Below are 19,068 nucleotides of genomic sequence, written 5' to 3'. Positions count from 1 at the left end.
ACTTGCAGCCTGTAATAAGGAGTGCTCTGTAATTTCAAACCGTAGCAGTACAGTCTCACCTAACCAGCAGAGTTGGCATAATTTAACAAAACAGAGCCAGAGAGCTTGCTTTTTTTTTTTTTTCCTCTCTGTTATGGTCCTGTGGAGAAGTAGGTTAGTGAATAGGTCTAATGTCAGAATCCTAAGGTATCAGTGAGTGTTTGCTCTCTTTGCAAGCTCACTTCTTGGATGCCTGGCTGCAGAAGAGAATGAGGAAGGAGTTCAATTTCACATCTTTGCTGTCATTTTGTTCTCTCACTGTGCTACCTTTAATCAGTGTCCTGATTGCTGGGAGTTTTATATACCTTGTGATCACCAGATCCAGTTGTTCTGGTTGCTTCCCTAGTTCATATTTACATCAAAACCCAACTGGTCTTAGTAATGGGAGAATACCTCTCAAAATTGTGGACATCTGTAGAGCGGAAAGTCAGAGCAGCCTTGCAACACGTGTTAGCTCTAGGCTGAACGAACTCAATTTCCAGCATTTCACAGCTTTCACCCATTGTTTGTGTTAGACCAGTGATCACTCCCACCCTTCATTTTTTGGAGTAAATCTACACTGTATCTTCCTTTGTAGTGGGGTGTGCTTTAACTAAGACTAGCCCACTCAGTGAAAAAGTTCACTTAAAAAAAATTGCTTCCAACAGCTTGTGTATGACACCCCTGGTAGTGTATGTCAGAATGGTATTAGCCTTTTACTTTGTACTTCTCAGTGCTGCTTTCTAGCTGAAAAGTCTCCCCGTTTGGTTTTGGTTTACGCCTTGCCTTTCCTGAATAGCCTTTTGCTCATTTCTCTGCCCACACCCACTTTCTGGACCACTTTTCTGCTTTAACGGGGTCATTCTGCATTTCAATTTTTGAATTTGCACAAGGCTTTTATGTGAGATCCATTGTAAAAGCTGTTCCCTGTAAATGGCAGATGCAAAATCACACCTACTATAATGAAGCAAAATTACCATTCACTCTGTTAAATCAACCACATCTGTCATCTTTAACATCTAATCCTAATTATGGTTTGTTTATCCAGTCCCATCTCCCCTTTCCATTCAGTGAGTGATTCTGTATTGCATCTGGCTGTGGCACTAACCACGCTGAGTGTGCTGGATGATGGTAGGTCTCCTACTGCATTTTTGTGGTCATCTAAAATTTCAAATGTCATTAAATTGATGGCCAAAACACGGGTTTTGGCTGCAGTCTTTAATCAAGCTTTTAGGTGCTGCAAAGTTCCTTTAACCTCGTTTACCCTGAGACTAATAACAGAAAGTTGAAAAGTGCAAAATGTAAGTTCAAACTCCATAGATTTACTCTGTGGTTATTGAAACTATGTCCTTGCAAACAGCAGCCCATGAAAAAAAAGAGAAGGGAAAGTATGTTGTGTCCTTTTACATTCAGTTAGCTTCAGGATGATGGTGTTTGAAGCAAACCCTATGGCCTGCTGTGGGAAGGCAGGGTGCAAAGAACAGCATCGCCCAGCTTGGATTCTGGAAGGGAACCAGACAAAGTGATGTCCATAAGCCACAGATGAGTTTAGTATTTCCTGGTACAATTCCATCCATCCCTAGGCTAGCTGTAGGTTTTGCAGGTCTTTGGTGTGTCCTGACACCAAACCAATGGCTCTCTGGCACAGCTCTGTGAGCAGAGGATTTCGGGGAACTGGCAGCACATCTCTTGGCCCAATATGTAATCCAGGGGAGATTAAAAAGCTCTTTGCTCTGTTCTTCATGTTTTGATTCACATAAATGAGACCCTGGCTGCTCAGAGAAACCTAGGGGAGAGTCAGAAAAAGCTTCTACAATAAGGAAACCTTTCCAGTGCAGTCCCTAAACCAGATGGGAACCAGGTGTTTGAAAGCAACCTCTGTAGACCAAGTCTTAAAGGAAAACTGGATTTTTTCCATATTCATGGCCTCAGCTAACAATTAGGTAGCACAGTACATAGACCAAAACTCCTGCAGTATTCCTCCCCACACCCACCTTATATTACATTCACCACCCCACTTGCTGCCCAGAGGGACTTTGCAGGCTAACTGCAAAGAGTAACTGCAGCTCTGTAGCACCTGTTTGCTGTGGGCAAGTCGTGATTTGAAGCTGTCAAGGTACGAGTGTCAGGCAGTGCAAAAGGGCTTGCTGAGAAATATAGTTAGAATTAATGTCACAGTGATAATGGAAGAATCTGAACAGGGAAGAGGTGTTCCCAGCTCTGGCAGAGAAATGAAGGCACACACTTTCCATGAGCAACTCATCCTGCACTTCATCTGCATATTGTAGCCATGAGAACTAGTTATTGTACTGGGTTTTAGATTCCCATGAAACATGAGAGTCACTAGTAGCAATATCAATTTTGTCTGACCAGTCATTTTAAAACATTTTAGGAGTTTCTCTTTGCAACCTGTGAATGACAATCTATAGTCTTTGTGCTTTCACCAGAGCCTCAGTATTACCATTGCCCCTTTGTCAGCCTGCTCTAATGTGTTCTTCCCTCACTTGGTTCCTGAAATCTACCAGTGATGGAAAAAATAATCTTATTAGTTGTCTTCTTGACAAAGTTGCTTAATATTGCCAAAGAATGTGACTATAGTATGGTCAGAGACAAATCACCATGTGTTTGAATGACTGTTATCTGAAACACCTGCGCTTGGTGCCTGTTGGTGACAGTACTCTTGTTAAGCTCACCTTGAAGGGTCAAGGAATGTACCCTTATACGTTATTTTCTGCCTAATTGCTGTGGCAGAAATTACCCTTTTGTAGTTCTTAGACCTCTGATCTGTAGCTATTTCTGATCATTTGAGAAGCTGCTGCTGCCCAGAAGAATTTCAAGGCAACTTTAACCTAAAAAAGAAAGCAACGAGTTCTTTTGTTCCTCCACTATCCATCTGTAGTAATACTTCCAGTAAAAAACTTGTATAGTCTCTTCTGCAGCGAAAAGTATTCTATAACCCCACATTTGGCTGAGATTTGAGGTAGAATTTTTCAGTCAGAAACCACCCAGAATGTAAAAGCAGGTCTCCTGCTGACACAAGGGTAATGGAACAGGAATTCATGAATTATGGCAATAGTATCTGCCAGCACTGCCATAGGTGCTTTAAAAAGAGATTAATGGACACCTACATTCATTTTTTTCACTACAGCACTCCTGGTTCTCCAGCAGTTGCAGCAGAGCACAACTTACCCAATCTGATGGTGAACTCTTGTTGAAGTAGGTTGTCCCCTGCCCCCAAACACATGTTCCTGTTTCCTCTTTGTCAGAGGTGAGAGTCTCAGGGTGCATCATACCTGCTTGTTAACCCCATGGACATCTGAGTGTGCATGATGACTAGATGCAATGGAAAGCACCTTTGAACAGAGGCATCGGGTCCGGTCCTAGCAGCAGCTCTCAGACACGATCAAGGATGTAGCTTCACATCATGCGTCATGTTCTTCATTATCCTGCCATGTACTTCAGTGGCTATTGAACGTCATAAGCCGTGGTCTTCCATCTGCCAGGAATGCCTTGTAGCATAGCCGTTGCAATGTGGCAGTTCAGGAGGGATCGTGCTACCATAACAGCAGCTTTCCTCTTCCTTCGCACTTCACTAGTGCCGTGGGCCTTGAAACAACCTTGTAAGACAAGATAAAATATGATATTTGGTTGTAAGGGAAGGAGGAGCTGTGACCATAGCTGATTTTAAGATTTCTTATGTGGGGACACAGGAGAGCAACTCCAAACCAAGTGGCAAGTGGTAGGACTTGGTAACTGCCTGTGGTGCTGCTCCTGTGGCGAGGGGCCTCCGTATGGATGGTGGAGAGCAATTCCTTGCGATTTGGCAAATCTGTGCTGTTCTGCGTAGTGTTACTTGGCTTTAGGATTTTCCTTGAGGTGCAGGCAGGGCAGGTTTAAAGTTACGGTTTATTTTCCCACTGCCATCCCTTCCCCTTTCAGCACTGCAAGGATAATATTATGGACCCTGTGCCAAAATGTCTCTGTAGGAAACATTCACGGTCCTGCACAGTAAGGTTCTTCTTTGGAGCAAAATCCACTGATACAGAATCAGGTATTTATTTATCTGTTACATTTTCTAGCCTGGTTTGTTTCAGAGAGGTGTAGAAATGCTGTTTCCTGAAGCCAGAGCACCAACAAATGTCAAAGGCACAAGTGCTACTGGCAAAAACTGCTGGCCAGGCCCCCTCCACTGAGCCCTGAGAAACTCTCTTGTCTGTCCTGCAGGCGACCGGCCAAAAACTAGCTGCTGAACACACAGCTGGTCCGACTCTCCCCCAGAGTAGGCACACAGAAGGCTACTCTAGCCCCAAATCTCTTTGCAGGCCACATGGCGAGCTGAAGCCATTCATTCTTTTGTGCAGCTGCTTCATGACACAAAAGGAACTTTATTCTGGATTTTACTCCATGCGTATAGAAAGCCAGTTGCACTCCCTTAGCCGGTTTTGGGGCATAGTGAACTCATCACTGGCCTGTAAAGGCAACTGATTAATACAATATCACCTAGTCCATCAAACAAGGAAAATACAGCTAGGTTTTAAATACTGACCCAAGAAGTAATTCGTATCCTTCATTATTTTACCTGTCTCCAGTTAACTACTTTTAACAACCATTTTCTCTGTTTTGAAATCAATGCCATAAACCAGTGGCAAAGAAGGGAACAATTGCAACTACTCACCTGCTCCCTGGGCTTGCTTAGTCACCGCAGTGTCTAGTCACTGTGGCTGACTATAAAAGAAAATGCTGAGGATAGGTTTAATTGATGAGATTGCCATTGGAAAGCATCTGTGATGTGTCCTGGAGTTAACACCAAGGCTACCATCCAAATTCTACTTTAAATCTGGACTAATTCCTTCATCCAGCTCTGCTGCAAGGAGTCTCTCCTTTTCAGGTCACTGGCAGATGAATGCTGGTACATCTGACTGTGTTTCTTCTCCTCATCTGTCTGCTGGAGGTTCTCTTCTCCCACAGGCTGTCCTGCCTGCCGTGCCTCAGCTCCTCCAACTCGCAGCGCTGCATCTCAGCACCAAAGCACCACCAGCAGTGGCTAAGCTGGCACGCTGGGCTTCCTCCTAGAGTAGCAGAGGTGCTGGCACGTGCTTCTTTGGGCAGCAGCTCTGTGGCTTCATCCAGCAGAAAAGGCAACCCCTCGCTTACCTTGGGCTGTGCAGCAGCAAAAGGGATGGCAGTTCTTTCATTCCGAGAGCCTGCAGTTGTATGCAATGGCAGTCACAAAATCCTGGAAGCTTCTGAAGCCTTCTATGGATGACAGTGACAAAGGCAAAAATCTCGGTGTGTATGATCACATGTTTTTGAAAGAACGGTTTCTGTTTGGTTTTGTGCTAAAGAAACTTGCTGAATTTATGTTAGTAGAGTAACAAAATGACATCCTGTGCTAACAGTTATGCTTACTGAGAGTACCTCCTTTATTTTTATTTTATTTTTACTAAAAGGAGGAAGCAAGAAGTTCTGAGGGATTAGATAATACTGAAAGATTTTCTACTTTTCTGCTTCTTTCGTTAAATATTTAGGAATCACAGTTTTCTTTCAATTGTATCTGAGGATGTTGGATGTATTTCTGAACTACTATGTGAAATTTCACTGCTATTACAACGTGTATCTTTAATTCCCTATTTACAGCCAGTGCCGATTTCCCATACAACGGTCAAGCTATAGGAGATGGAGTTAACAGAAACTCTGCCATTATTGGAGGTAGGAAAAGTGTCTACTTTTCTAAGGTACTTCACAGTATGATTGTGACAGCTGAATTGCAGTTGGAAGCATATTCAAGCTATTTGCTAAGAGCAGGCTATGTGGGAAAACTGCATCTGAACAAAATGAAATAGAAATTTGTGTAAATCCGTTCAGGCACATTGTCCTAGTGAAATTATTTGTTCTCGCTTAGTTTGTCCCTTCAGATTCAGTTTTTACCATATCAAAATACTGATATTCATAATCACATATTAAGCATCAGTGTGGGGAGCTACTTTGCAGTAGTTACTTATGTTAACAGAGTAATTAATTTACATAAAATGACAAGGACATTTTTCCAATTATAGCAGATTCAACAGGAATCTATTCAAACATTATTTGCCCCACCCTTGACAAAAATCCCTCATGATTCTGCCTTGGTTTTTAGGGACCAAATTCTGCTATAACTTATGTGCCGGAGAGTCCCATTCATTGTGATAGGGAAAGTTAAGTAATACCAGAATTTGATCTCTGAACTAGCATTCCGTTTGACCGGCTGCCTCCAGAAATAAGGGTCCTGATTAATTTTATGCACACATGCAATTTTCCCTGCCCTGTCCCGCAGTATGGAAGCATTGCACCATAACTGTCCTGGGAGAACTTTGCCACTGCATCAAATTCTGAAGGCATGTAAAAAAAAAGAAATTGTAAAGATCAGCCTAATAGTTTTTAGACAGTTCTAAATGCATATAAAATGACATTCTGGTGGTGTTTTTTGTCATGTGAAGCAACACTGAGTATAGTATTACACACACTGCAATGGAATGTCTTGGGTTTTTTCCCTCGCCCCCTCAAGAGCCCATGTTTCCATATCCAGGTTTATATCAGTTGCTTTAGTTTTGATTTGCTATGTTATTTTTCCTTTTTAATTTATATTTTTATTACTACTCAAAACTTTTCCATAAGACATTGAAACCTTACAATACTAGAAGGATAGATTGCATTCCTCAGAAAAATTCAGGCCACACCTGAACAACCTGGCTGTCCAACTCACCGGTTAACAAAAGTGGCATAACATAATTCAGGCTGATGACAAGGTGGTTTTGACCTGAGTATTGTATAATCTCTTCATCCTAGAAGATCCTCATGCCTGTAGAGAAGGGCCAAAACCAGTGCTGTTTTAGCACATAGTTACCTGTGCCTAAGAGGGTAAAGATATATGAGTCTTCTCCATAACAGGGCTGAACTCCAAATAAAACATCGCAGGGGTAGCAATTAAGGATAAATGATGATAAAGCAGTTACATCTGTAATTATGTGAAGCCAGTGCCTAGTGGGTGGAGTAGGCCAACAGTGAGCCAAGCCAATTTTCAAGGATGTGTTGAGGGGCTATGATGGATCTATATGGCCATTGACTGGAAGACATACATCCGTGACTCAAAGAGCTGCCCAGGCCGTGACATTTCAGCCCCGTGTTTGGGGAGCACTCAGAAGCCTCCATCTGGAGCTCAGCAAAGCTCACCTCTGTAAGGAGGTGTTAATGTTGAAGTTTACCTACGGGATGAAAGTCACTAGCAGACTCCACTCACTGACATTTTGTCTATAGCAAAAAATACATACAAATATTCGAGCAGTGGAAACCAAGGAATTGTGGTGCTGTTTAACTGCCCATGTAGCTTCGGTTCGGCTCAGAGGAGCTGTGGGATCCTTTCTTTGTGTCAAAATCTGTAGGTGGTGTTCTCACTAGCTGTGTCTTTTCTTTCTTCCTCTATGTAGGTGTCATTGCAGTGGTGATCTTCACCATCCTCTGCACCTTAGTGTTCCTGATCCGCTACATGTTTCGCCACAAGGGAACCTACCACACCAACGAGGCCAAAGGGGCAGAGTCAGCTGAGAGCGCCGACGCCGCCATCATGAACAATGACCCCAACTTCACGGAGACCATCGACGAGAGCAAGAAGGAATGGCTTATCTAAGCCCACGGGGATGGGGCCTGGGGTGGGATACAAGCTGGGCCAGGGCGGGACTGGGATGACTCTTGCAGTGGGGAGAGAACACTCTGTGTCGGACGCTTGAGCACATGTACGGTAAAAAGATCAGCACAACTGGAGGAGCAAGTGACAGGAAAATACCACTGAGACTGGAGGAAAAAAAAGAATATCTCAAGCATTTAAGAAAAAATACTTTTTAATATTATTTACAGCAAATTGCCCCTTCTGTATCCAAACAACTACAACAAAGACCAGTTTTGCAGCTTCAGCATTGGTTAAAATTTTCAGTAATACCTGTCTATTTCTCTGTGTGTTTAGAGGTGTTCTAGATACCCGCAATGAGAAATGGGGCTGGTTTTTTTACATTTTTTAAAAGCTGTTTGAAACATGGGTAGGTCTGTCCTGACAAGTGGCAGACCTTTCTTCCTGGCCTTGTGTTCCTTCATGGCCGGCCACTTCCCCCTGGGCTGCCCTCAGCCCTGCATCTTGGCCATATCACCGTTCATTTTGGTGGGATCGAACTGGGGGTTCAGGGCTGGGGGTGGGACGGGGGGGGTGACGATTAATGCCAATCTGACTCACCAATTTTTCAATGTGTCATCAACGCGTGCCAACCCTGGCAGGATACATATTCTTGACCCAGGCATGCTGTTGATTGCATACAGTTCTCATCAGCAATGTAAAAATACTGCTATTATGACTACTACTACTATCAGAGAGGACGATCATAAAGCACAGGAAGCTTTGGGGTTTTTTTTTATTATCATTATTATTATTATTTTGTTGGTCTCGAGGGAGGATGGTGCTGTGTGAGTCTGTAGACCTAGTCTGTTCCTGTGTCTTTGGCTATGGCACTGGTGACCTGAGGCACATGCCAGTTTAAACTCAGCTCTGCCTGTGGCATATTGGCATACCCTGTACTTAGGTGTAAGCATTGTAGTAGGGAATTAGAGCCAGACTTGGCTTCTGTTTCTTCTTTATAGGCTGTTGCAGAAATATTAGTAAAGCTCTAGTCAATGCATTTGAACCTGTGGGCTTCACATAATACTTTTTTTTCCAACTGTAGCATAGCAATTTATTCATTAAATCCTTTGTTCTGGTCCCTCTGCAAGGAAAGCCTCTGCTGGCAGTGTTTGCACAGGGAGGAAGATGAGGCAAAGGAGGCTTGGAAACTGTCCAGAAAGCACGTGAGAAACACGCAGCGCCCAGTGGAGAGTTACTTTTCACTACAGAGATGTACCTGAACTATTTTGCTGTCTTTGTAAGGTATTATTAAGAACAGCAAGGCCAATGCCAAGTGCACCATCGCACCCCACGTCCCCTTTTGGACCAGGCAAGTTGTAGGTGTCACCTGAGAAGCAGGCAGGCGGTCTGTAGGAGAGGCAGAGGGGCAGCCTGCAGACCTCATATCTTGATGGCAGTAACATGGCTTTCCCTTGCCCTCTGTAGAGGAGCGTGGTTCTACAGGGGTCTGATTTGGTAGGAGTTTAAGACCTTAATGGGCAGTTTTGGCAGTGGAACAGAATGAAGGAATGGATGTATTGCAGGGCATTTGCTGTTTCCTAAAAGAAAGGAAACAATACCAAGAATTTCCCTTTAAAAATATTTATGCTCATGACATTCAGATTTGCTTTGTCTTTAATGTTGCTGGGTTTAGTATGCACAGATGTAATCAATTTTTCTGTACAAGATTCATTTTTCACCTGAATCTGCAGTCTACTACACAGATAATTTCCTTATCTTTTTGCTTGTATCTTTCATTATTCTATTCAGTCCTTTAAAATGAAGAAAAAAGTATCTTGGAGGGGGAAGAAAATATTGGAGCCTTACCAGACAAGAAATTGATAAGCACAATTTGTCAGACGGACAAGGTCAGATAGTTTGGGTTTTAAGGGCAGTAGCCTAAAGTCCTCTTCTGGATTCACTGAACATAGATAAAAGAGCAAATGAAGCCCATTGATTTCTTCCGTTTATGGATTCAGAATTAGCATATGAAAAAGTTGCCAGTTTAAAAAAAAATGAGTTTCTCAGGTAATATTGTGTGGCAGAGGGGTTCAGGGTAGGCATAAGAATCACCTCTGTCACTTGTGCTCTGCAGCCTTTTGCCTTGCCTCCAGTATTAACCTTTCCCTCTCTTGTGTTTAATTGAACAGATGAGTCCTTATTCTTGTTTAATCATGGGTGTAAGATGTCTCCACTCCTTGGAGAGTATCAGCATGTGCTGGATCTAGCCTGCACCACTAACTATTCAGCAAAATACATGGCAATCACAGAGTCTTTGTAGGGTTGAAAAGGCATTCTCTTTTCTATATTATTTTAGTTTGATTTGCTTTTAATGGTATTTTAGTCTACTCACGAAAACATCCTTGCCTGCAACTTCAAGTTACCAAAGAAGTGACTATAGCATTGTTTGCACAGATTGGGATTTGGTTTGCAGCAAAAAGTTACTTACTAATCTGAATTTAATGCCTGGGAGGAGGATCAGACGCACAGATCCTGAGAGACTGGAGTCCTCTGCTGCTTTGTGTAGGAGAAACAGACTTAGCAGCCGCAATGCAAATTTGCCACATGCCTCAGCATGGCACTAGAGGGGAAGGATGGCTCCATCTCTGTGCCCAACCGAGTCCTTGGTGAAGCTGGGGGCAGTTGTCTGGGTTATGGTAGTGAGGCCCCTGACATCTGTTCACTGATTTTCTAATTCTACCAGCTAATCTCCCATACCCCTGTAAGCAAGAATTTCTGGAAAATAACCTTTGACGGTTACACAAGCATTAGTTGTAAATTAGTGTCTTAAATTTGAAAACAGATTTTAAATTTGTGAAGTGGCAAGCATCTGCATCTATTAAATTTGAAAAACAGATTTAAAATTTGTGAAGTGGCAAGCATCTGCATCTCTCCCTTGACTGAGCGCCATGGACCTCTTTATGTGAAGTTCATTAGTGCTGTGTTAAAATGTTGATAATCTTCAGTCTTTACATTATTTTCATGATACAGTCACTTTTGTAACTCTAGAAACTCTTTTTTAATTACTAGAATTCTTGTTTCTTCTTAAACTGGACCTTAGACATGATATTGTAGACTAGCAGCTGGTCTCTGTACAGGCATTTGGTGACTGTAGGTGAATTCCTGCCTGTCTGCTTTGCATTTCATTTTTTCGAATGGCATATGTTTAATTATAGGCAGCGGTCATTTGGCAGCCCAGCAGTGAGTGAAGCAGAAGCCAGCTCACAGAAGTAGCTTGTGTGTTTTCCTAGCGTTATATGTATTCTGAGGATTTCTTCCCCTGCATGCCTATTATTGAAGGTTACACCACCTATAGTTACACCCACTCTTGTGCCAAAAATCCATGTTGACAGGTACTATCCATATACCTGTACTGGGAAAATCTATTGGAGGAGAGAGTGGATCCTGCTTTTATAAAACTCTCTACTTTCCCCAAAGAATATTAAGATAATCAGTCTTTTATCAGCTTTTTAGCTGCTTCACCTGTTTGAACTGTGCAGAAAAATGTAGCTTCTGGTATTGGTGGAGGAACCGAAGTGTCCCAGTTGTGTTTCTAAAAGGTACATTTGTAATCCCATGGGAATTGATGGCAATACTGCTGCCAGCAGGGAGCAAGACTGGGCTGGAGACTAACGCTCTCAGTGTTGGTGAAATCATATAAGCAATATTTTGGATCTTCGTTCACAACACACACAGACCACCAGGAAATGAGTCGTGGAGCTCCAAAGAGCCAAGATGGTGAAAAACTAATTTTGATGTCAACCCAGCCTCGAGGGGAAATCCACGGTCCAATCTGGCAGTTTTGAATCAAGTCTTTCACACACTGCTTATTCCATATTTACTGATAGAAAACTCAGATATATTAAATAGGAATATGTGTCTTTAATTGGTACTGGAGCATTTCTGCTTTGTATTTTTCTTGTCTTAAACATCACGTATACCTTTTATATCTCTTCTAGCAGTTACCACTTCAAAGGTATGGCAGCATTTCAGCGTCATGCTCTAGGCAACGTGATGTCCGTGAAAGGATGGTCATCATAAATATTTTAGTAAGACTGACAAAGCAGTGGTGTATGTGTACAAGTTTACCGTAGTGATAAGAATTCAGTTTTAAGAGTCTGGTAAATAATTACATTTTCATTAAAACAGTGTCCTTTAATGGCAGATGCATCTGATTTCCAAGGTTATCTGTTGAAATGTGAAGCTATGTTAGTTTGACAAGCAATAGATTTTAATGTGGTTTCTCCCTTGAACAATTTTACATCCCAGCAAGCATGGTGATCCTGAAAAGGTGTCATTTTTGAAAAGCAGAACCTGAATTCTGTTATTCAGATTTCTTTATTCATCCTAGAGAAATGAAACAGAAACCTTGCCTTCTAAAAGCAACAGCATGTAAAGTAGAATGAAAGAAGGACAACAGATATGTATGCCTAATATCTTCTGTGAATGTCTTTCCTTTTAAGTAAAGTTCTTAAGAAAAGCAGATTGGTAAATAATAATAATAAAAAAAATTTAAAAAGAAAAGAAGAGAAAAGAAAAAAGAAAAAAAAAAGGAAGTTTGAAACAGTTTTAATTTCATTAACAGCTGTCTCCTCATGCTTTGTATATTCTGTTCATTGTCTATATTTTTTCCTTCTCTAGTACCAGGAAATCAATTTGGAAAGGACAGAAGTTGGAAAGACCTCTTAAGAAAAGACCCACAGTACATTAAAAAAGGGACTTCAGAACATAGTTGTATGTAAGAGAGGGTGCTGAAACCAGGGAAGAAACTGAAGTGCAAGTATGTTCCTGCTGCATCAGGCAGCCCTGATGAGCTGTCGTGGAGGAGGATCTCAGGCAGTGTGAATCTGTGCTTTTTGAGGTGGGCTGAGGGTCTGAGTAGAGTTTTGGTAGAAGTGACCGCTTTTCTGGGGTTTTTCCTGCCTTTTTGCAGATAGCAGCAAGCTGTCTGCCGTCAGGTTTGCTCACGTTTGTTACTGCAGGCTGTGTGGCACTGCCAGCTTCACAGGAGTTACACACTGCGAATGGCTGAGCGTGGGCGGTTTGCCTGCCTCTCCTACCGTAGCTCTGTCCTTTGCTTATGAATGTGAGCCTTCTGTGGAAGTCGGCAAGAAAAATGCATGCCCAGCTCAACAGATCTGTTTCTGTCCCTTTTCACAGACTACCTTATCAGGCTTTAAAGAGTTTTTATGGTGTGAAGCATTTTATAAAAGAACGATGTTAAGTGTACTTCAATGGGAAAGCGTGAAATCTAGGCAAAGAAGCATCAGTGCAGCAGGCACCCAAGTCAGAAGGACTGTGCTTCTCCCACCCCGTTGCTCTGTCTGCAGTGTGAATTGCCTTAACCAGTGACCCAAGGCCCTGTCCCTGTCCAAGAGCTTAACCTACTTTGTGGAATATAGTAGCGGCACAGTCCTGTCGTGATGCCTTGCGACCATGTTTTGATGGTTCATTTGTACTGACTGTTGTGACCCCTAGAAGGGGAGTCACACTTTCTACAGGAAAATTTTTCATTTCTATAGGAAAGCTCTAGAACAAAGAGATGGGAGTGAAGTTTTGAGTTTAAAGCCCTTCTGATACTTGTACGCTGTGACACAAAGAAGAGTCTTTGCTTGCCGTCACCACATGTATCTCAGGGCAGCCCGAAGTGTGTGGGTGTGCACATGCACCCCTGAAACCTAAGGCTCTTAAGGATGCGATATCTACAGCTCTTGGGTATTTATTGCCATAATGTGGGTGGGTAAGATACCAAACTTGCTTCAAATCCATGAGTCTGCAGTGCTGGCAAAATCACTTGCTCTTGAAATTAAATACAATTTTGGAGGTAAACTCAGACTTTGCTCTACAGTAGTAAGCACATATGGTGCCTCAAATGAGAACAGACTTGGACGTGGTTTCCAAAAAGCATTTATCTAACAATCTGTAACACAGTTCTTATAACATCCTACTTAACTCTAACTTTCACAGACAAGCAGAATTCTTGAAGCACTATGCTCAAAACTGATTGTGCCAACAACTTCAGAACTGGGAAGAAAAGTGGCGGATTTGTTGTTTCTTTATAAAAGAAGGGTTTTTTTTAAAAAAAGTCACTTCATGTAAAAAAGAAAAGTTTGGTATTAATGGGCTCTTTCACAGAGGAGTGTTTCTTTTGACTGGTTTTCTATTTTCAAAACATCTTGTGAGAAAAGTTAAGCAATTATTCCACGTGATGCAAAGCACAACGAGAACTGCTTCTGTGAAAAGGGGGTAAGATATACTCTGCAAATATACATGGAGGCAAGTAACAAATTTAGTGCATCTAAATTGTTATTCCTTCTGTGATACAGCAGCTTCCAATAATGCCTGCTTATACTCCCACTGCTATTTTTTCCTTAATGGTTAAACATCTGGATTAAACAAACATGAGAGAAGAGTGCATACCCTTTGTGTTGCCATAGTTCGATGTTCTTGCTTGGTGTGTGATAGGGTAATAGGGAATAGCACATGGTTATTTCCTCAGATTTCATAGCATTAAAATTCTGCTGTCTGCAAGGGTCAGAGAGGTACTATCAGTGTATTAATTATTAAAACTTAGAGGTATTTGTACTGATAATACTGAACAACTGACATTCTGCATTCTAGCAAAGAGCTGTTCTAAGAAATTCTTACTTATTGGAAACCCATGTCAAGGCGCATAGATGGTATTTTCTGACAAGTAAGAAAAGTAAGTTGCTGGGATGACACTAGAGCAGAAACTATTTGAGGAAATGTTTAGCATGCTGAACAATAAACTATACCAGAAAGAGTTTCTCCTTGCTTTCCAGTTGGAGATTTGGGGTAGCTACAGCGCTGCAGCTAGTCGTGCATCACCATGTGTGCATTGCCTATTTGGCCAGAATATTTGAGCTTCTCCCGCCTTTCACATGCTTTAAAACAGGCTGTTTCAAGAATACAGCTGAAGATGTGAAACTTAAGCAAGCTGCTCTAGGCTGCTGTGGGAGCAGAGAGTCATAGGTCCCAAACTCTTCCACCTGCTGGTCTGGCCTTGCTTGGAAGATAATCTTCAGATGTGCTGCTGCCTGTCCCTGTCTGTCGTCCCCTGTTCCCCATCATACAGAACGGCAGAACAGCCCAGGTTCGAAGGGACTTCAAAAGACCTTCTGGTCCAGCTTTCCGTGGGAAAGGCAGCTGAGATGAGATCACCTAGCATCCCGTCCCGTTGTGTATTTTTCCCCACTGACTCCTTTTTCAGGACAGTAGGCTATCAGCAGGCTCTTGTCTAAGATGGACTGAAAGAGTCACTGGAGCAAGTCAACAAACTCTTGAATCAGCCAGAAAGCAATAACTTTAAATGACTCATGTCATGTGGAAGTAGGCTTTATTTGGAAAATTTCCAGCCTATCAGCTCTCCTACATTTGGTCATGGCTTTGTTTAGTGATGCAGCAACCAGCCAAATCTATGTGTGTTTTTTTAAACCCATATGGAGGTATGTGAGATAAATAAACTTGGCTGAATAAAGACAAGGTAGCCATCCCCTGTATACTAATGTTTATTCTCTAAACTGCGTGTCCTCTGGCTTATGGTTCGTGTGTTGCTGAAGGAGCCTGACCATGGCACAGTCAATAAATCATTCACAAGCTGGCCCAACAGCCCTGTGCTGCTTTGTCTTAAAAATCCGTTTTGGGTAAATATTTAAAAATGAGTCTATGTTTTGCCATTATAAAGCACTGGATGCAGTATTAGCAGCTGGTTGTGTTTTATTTCTGTTACAAAATCAAGGTCTGTCCGTAGAGTTTTCTTGTGTGACTTGCACTAAGGAGACATTTATCCCTGAAACACAGACTACAGCAGCAGGGCGAGGTAGCAAAGAGAAATTCCCTTCGCAGTACACCCTGAAACGCAATGTAAGTCCCTTTTGTTACACATCTGCTGGTACAGGGCTGAGATCTCTGTACACATCTCATGTCTCCTTCTCTCCAAACCCCCTACCCACCACTCCAAGGCCAGCATGGAGAGAAACTGGCTGACAGTTCTGGGTTTTTTCCCCTCACTTTAAAAGCGTTCCCTCTCACTGATCCATTCATCACCCTTCACCATCATCTCTGAACTCCTCCCCAGCAGCACTTGCTGCTTTGACCAAGGTAGAGCCTCTCACCTTCCTAAAATGTGACCGTTGTAGTGGGAGAGTTGTGTGCCTAAAGTCCTGTCATCTATTATATTTGCAGCTGGGTTTTGTCTGTTTATAGTACTTGGTGACTGAAAGGAAAAGTTTGGTTTCTGCCATCTGCAGCGTTATTTTATAGCTTGTTTGTATTTGTTCCAAAAATCACAGCGCTGTCTGGCAAAGAAAGTCTGAAAACAAGGCAGATGCCCCTCGTTCCAGCAAGCGTACTCACTCTCTTTTGCTTGGTTCACATTTTCCCAAGAGATACCATCACTCAAATGTCTAGCAAAAGCCAGTTTCTATTTTCCTTAGGGTCACAAGATGTCAGAATCCACCCTCAGCCTACACAAGACCACTGGCAGCCAGCCTCTAAAGGAGGGCACAAAAGGAGTGACATGGTAGAAGCCTCTAGTGGTTTGAGTTTCTTGGAGTTTTAAAGGTCCATCTCAACAGGGGCAAAAAGGCAGCTCTCCTACAGATTTCACTTATTAGCACATCCAAGAAAATTCTCATCAAGGAATTAGATTATTTTCATTGGATCAACATCTCAGAGAGGAATAAAAAATGATTCTGCATTTGGAGTACCTGTGGTACTATACTTGTCCTGTTGCAACTCCTGCGTTGTGTCTGATCTTTTGGAGCTCCAGCAGCTTAAGATAAGGGATCAGAGTCACTTGAATAAGGAGGACTAAGGCATCACTTGATTCCCATTAACTCTCTGAAGCACAGGGAACTGGCTTTCCACAAACCTGCTTTGCATGGTTGATCTCGCTTGTAACACGGGTAAGCAGGATCTTTTCTTTTGCTCTACTCTTCAGTGGATCAAGCCCCACCAAGCTGGGCAGCTGTCGCGTAAAATATCTTCGGTCCTAGTGAACTGAACCATGTGTTGAGCAGCCCAAGCCCAGGAGTTCCTCTGATGCAACCGCATGATTTGGCACAATATTCCTGAAAAGCTTCAGCTCCTCGACAACCTGCTACCCTATTTGACTAGTGCTAACTGAGGCCTCCTGGAAACGATCTGTACTGACTTAATCCTACATGTGGATGCCAACTCCAAGGGCACTTAATTTTGTGGGGATTAAATAGGTTCCCCACACACACACACTATGGAGTGTTTAGGATGTGCTCAGTCTGAAGCTTCTTACTGACATATAAATAGAGATATAGAGATAAATAGATATTTTTATGGAGATGTTTTATAAGTGGCCTTTACTTTGTGCATGGTAATTATTGACAAACTCTTGTTATTTAGGAGCTGCAGAGTGGCTGGTTCTGCAGTTTAGAAAGCAGCCAGCTGTCTCTGTGGCAACAGGGACTTGGGGTATGGGCTTGGATTTTGATTTTTTATTATTCAGCTATAACTTGCATGGTTTGGATTTGGGTTTTGTCTCAGTGTCTTTTTTTGTCTTCTTTTTTTTTTTTTTTCCTTTCTTTGTTGGTTCTCTGGCAGGGATATATTGGGCTCAAGCAGGAACTTGCTTCTCAAGTCTTTGAGAGATGGTTTGAAGCCATCACTGCCATACGACACTCCAGAAACACTTGCCTTGCACAGCCCGTGGCATTGATCTGTGTGAGGGCCCCAAAACAGTTTCTTTAGCAAGCTATTGGGGTTTTCGTAGTTTAGTGAGGGCCTCCTGTTTCTCTAGCTTGGCTTGGCACACTAGCAAGCTAGCAGCAGCTGGGCCACGGGTGTAGATAGCCTCGTGAGGAAGAACAGGGGTCAGCAGGGACTAGGATATGTTCAGGGTTCAGCAGAGACTAGGACATGTTCAGGGTTCAGAAGTAGATTCATAAACATAGCAGTAGCAAAAGACTGTCAAAATTGCTACTGAGGCAGATCATTTAACTTCCTCTTTTCTTTTACTCCTTCCCTTTACTCCTTCCACTCCCAATACTTTGTTTGTATGCCACATCTGAGTAATGCATCTCTACTGGCTGGCCACCTCCCAGTAACTGGGGCTCTGGGTGCGAGGTAGAAACGTTGCTGTGCTTTCTCATCCATCTCATTCCTGCTGCTGTGGAGTGGTCTGTGCCTGGGAAAGGACCAGGGCCATTAGCCTTTAGGAAGCAAAACAAGCCTCTCACTCCTTCTCTCCAAGCCCAGGGTTACGTGCCTGCAGAGCTGACTCAATTCCCTGGCGGGTGAACCAAGGCCTTGTCTGTTAGCAGTTATTCTAGTCCACAGGTTTCTTTCTTCAGCACAATTTTCCCACCATGGGAAGCATAACCAGGATATGGCGGTTACCCTATTTAAACAAAAATGTGTATATTTAAAAAAAAATCTTAATCTGAAAGTAGAGTGTATCTGAGATTGCTCTGTTATAGACATTTAGTCTACAGGTTTATGGCTACATTTGCTATGTTATGCTTGAATAAACATATAATTCATTGAAATACACAAGACTGATAAAAGTAATATGATCTCTTTAAGGAGAATAAACTGTTTGTAAATTTATAAAGAGTATAATCTGTTAGGCCTTATTTGAAGTATGTACTGTGGTTTGGTAAAAGTACATTAAAAGAGCCTTGCCAGATGAGGACTAGATTTTTGTGCGTGTGCATGTATGGTTGCTTTTGAATATTTGAAATCTTCATTTAACAAAAAAACCAAACCATAAAGCTCTGCAGGCTGTGTGTGTAAAAGCCTGAGACGATGTGCAGAGTGCTCTTCAGATCTCTGTGTCCAGCGGCTCCGGGGAGGGGGGCAGGTGAATCTGGTTTTCTGAATAGTTTGCATCCAGCTTGTTTGGAAACAGAAGCGGCTGGGAGTGCTGGGCTAGCTGGAGATTAATAGGAGAGGATCTGATAAAACTAATTAATAGTAAGAATTCAGACTAATGCTGCCACTGCACATCCAGCTGGTGTTGATTTAATGGGAGAAGCTTCAGGCCCCTCCAGAGCAAGGGCTGGTGTGCACAGGCTGCAGCCAGGCGGCTCTTGCCCCACACTCCGCACATATCTCCCCCGCTTGGATGCCTGCTCAAGACATACCGCGTGCATTTGGATAATGATTAGTATTGCTCATGGAGCTACTCATTAGGGGAACAGCCACCCTGAAGGCTGCTTTTCCTGTGGGCATCCCCTTGCCTGGCCCCCATGCAGACCAGCAACAGCTTTGTGGGCTGGGACTCCTGCTTCTCCTGCCAGCAAACCTTCCACTGACACCAGTGGGTGCTGAAGAGACGCCAGTGCTTCCTGCAGGACAGAAAACCATGCTTCCGT

General features: G+C 42.8%; 1 protein-coding gene across 2 annotated transcripts in view; it reads left to right on the top strand.

The window, feature by feature from the left end:
- CNTNAP2 (contactin associated protein 2) overlaps positions 1-18,379 on the top strand; it is a 1,162,992-nt gene extending 1,144,613 nt beyond the window's left edge. For both annotated transcript variants that reach the window (XM_055806132.1, XM_055806133.1), the window contains 2 exons: positions 5,656-5,727; positions 7,482-18,379. In XM_055806132.1, the coding sequence (XP_055662107.1) occupies positions 5,656-5,727; positions 7,482-7,681 (272 nt within the window). In that variant the 3' untranslated portion in view covers positions 7,682-18,379. The remainder of the gene's footprint in view (positions 1-5,655; positions 5,728-7,481) is intronic.
- The last annotated feature ends 689 nt before the right edge of the window (positions 18,380-19,068 follow it).

Source organism: Falco peregrinus, chromosome 5 (genome assembly GCF_023634155.1).
Source record: "Falco peregrinus isolate bFalPer1 chromosome 5, bFalPer1.pri, whole genome shotgun sequence".
Taxonomy (NCBI): Eukaryota; Metazoa; Chordata; class Aves; order Falconiformes; family Falconidae; genus Falco; species Falco peregrinus.
This window is presented reverse-complemented; position numbering and strand designations above follow the sequence as displayed.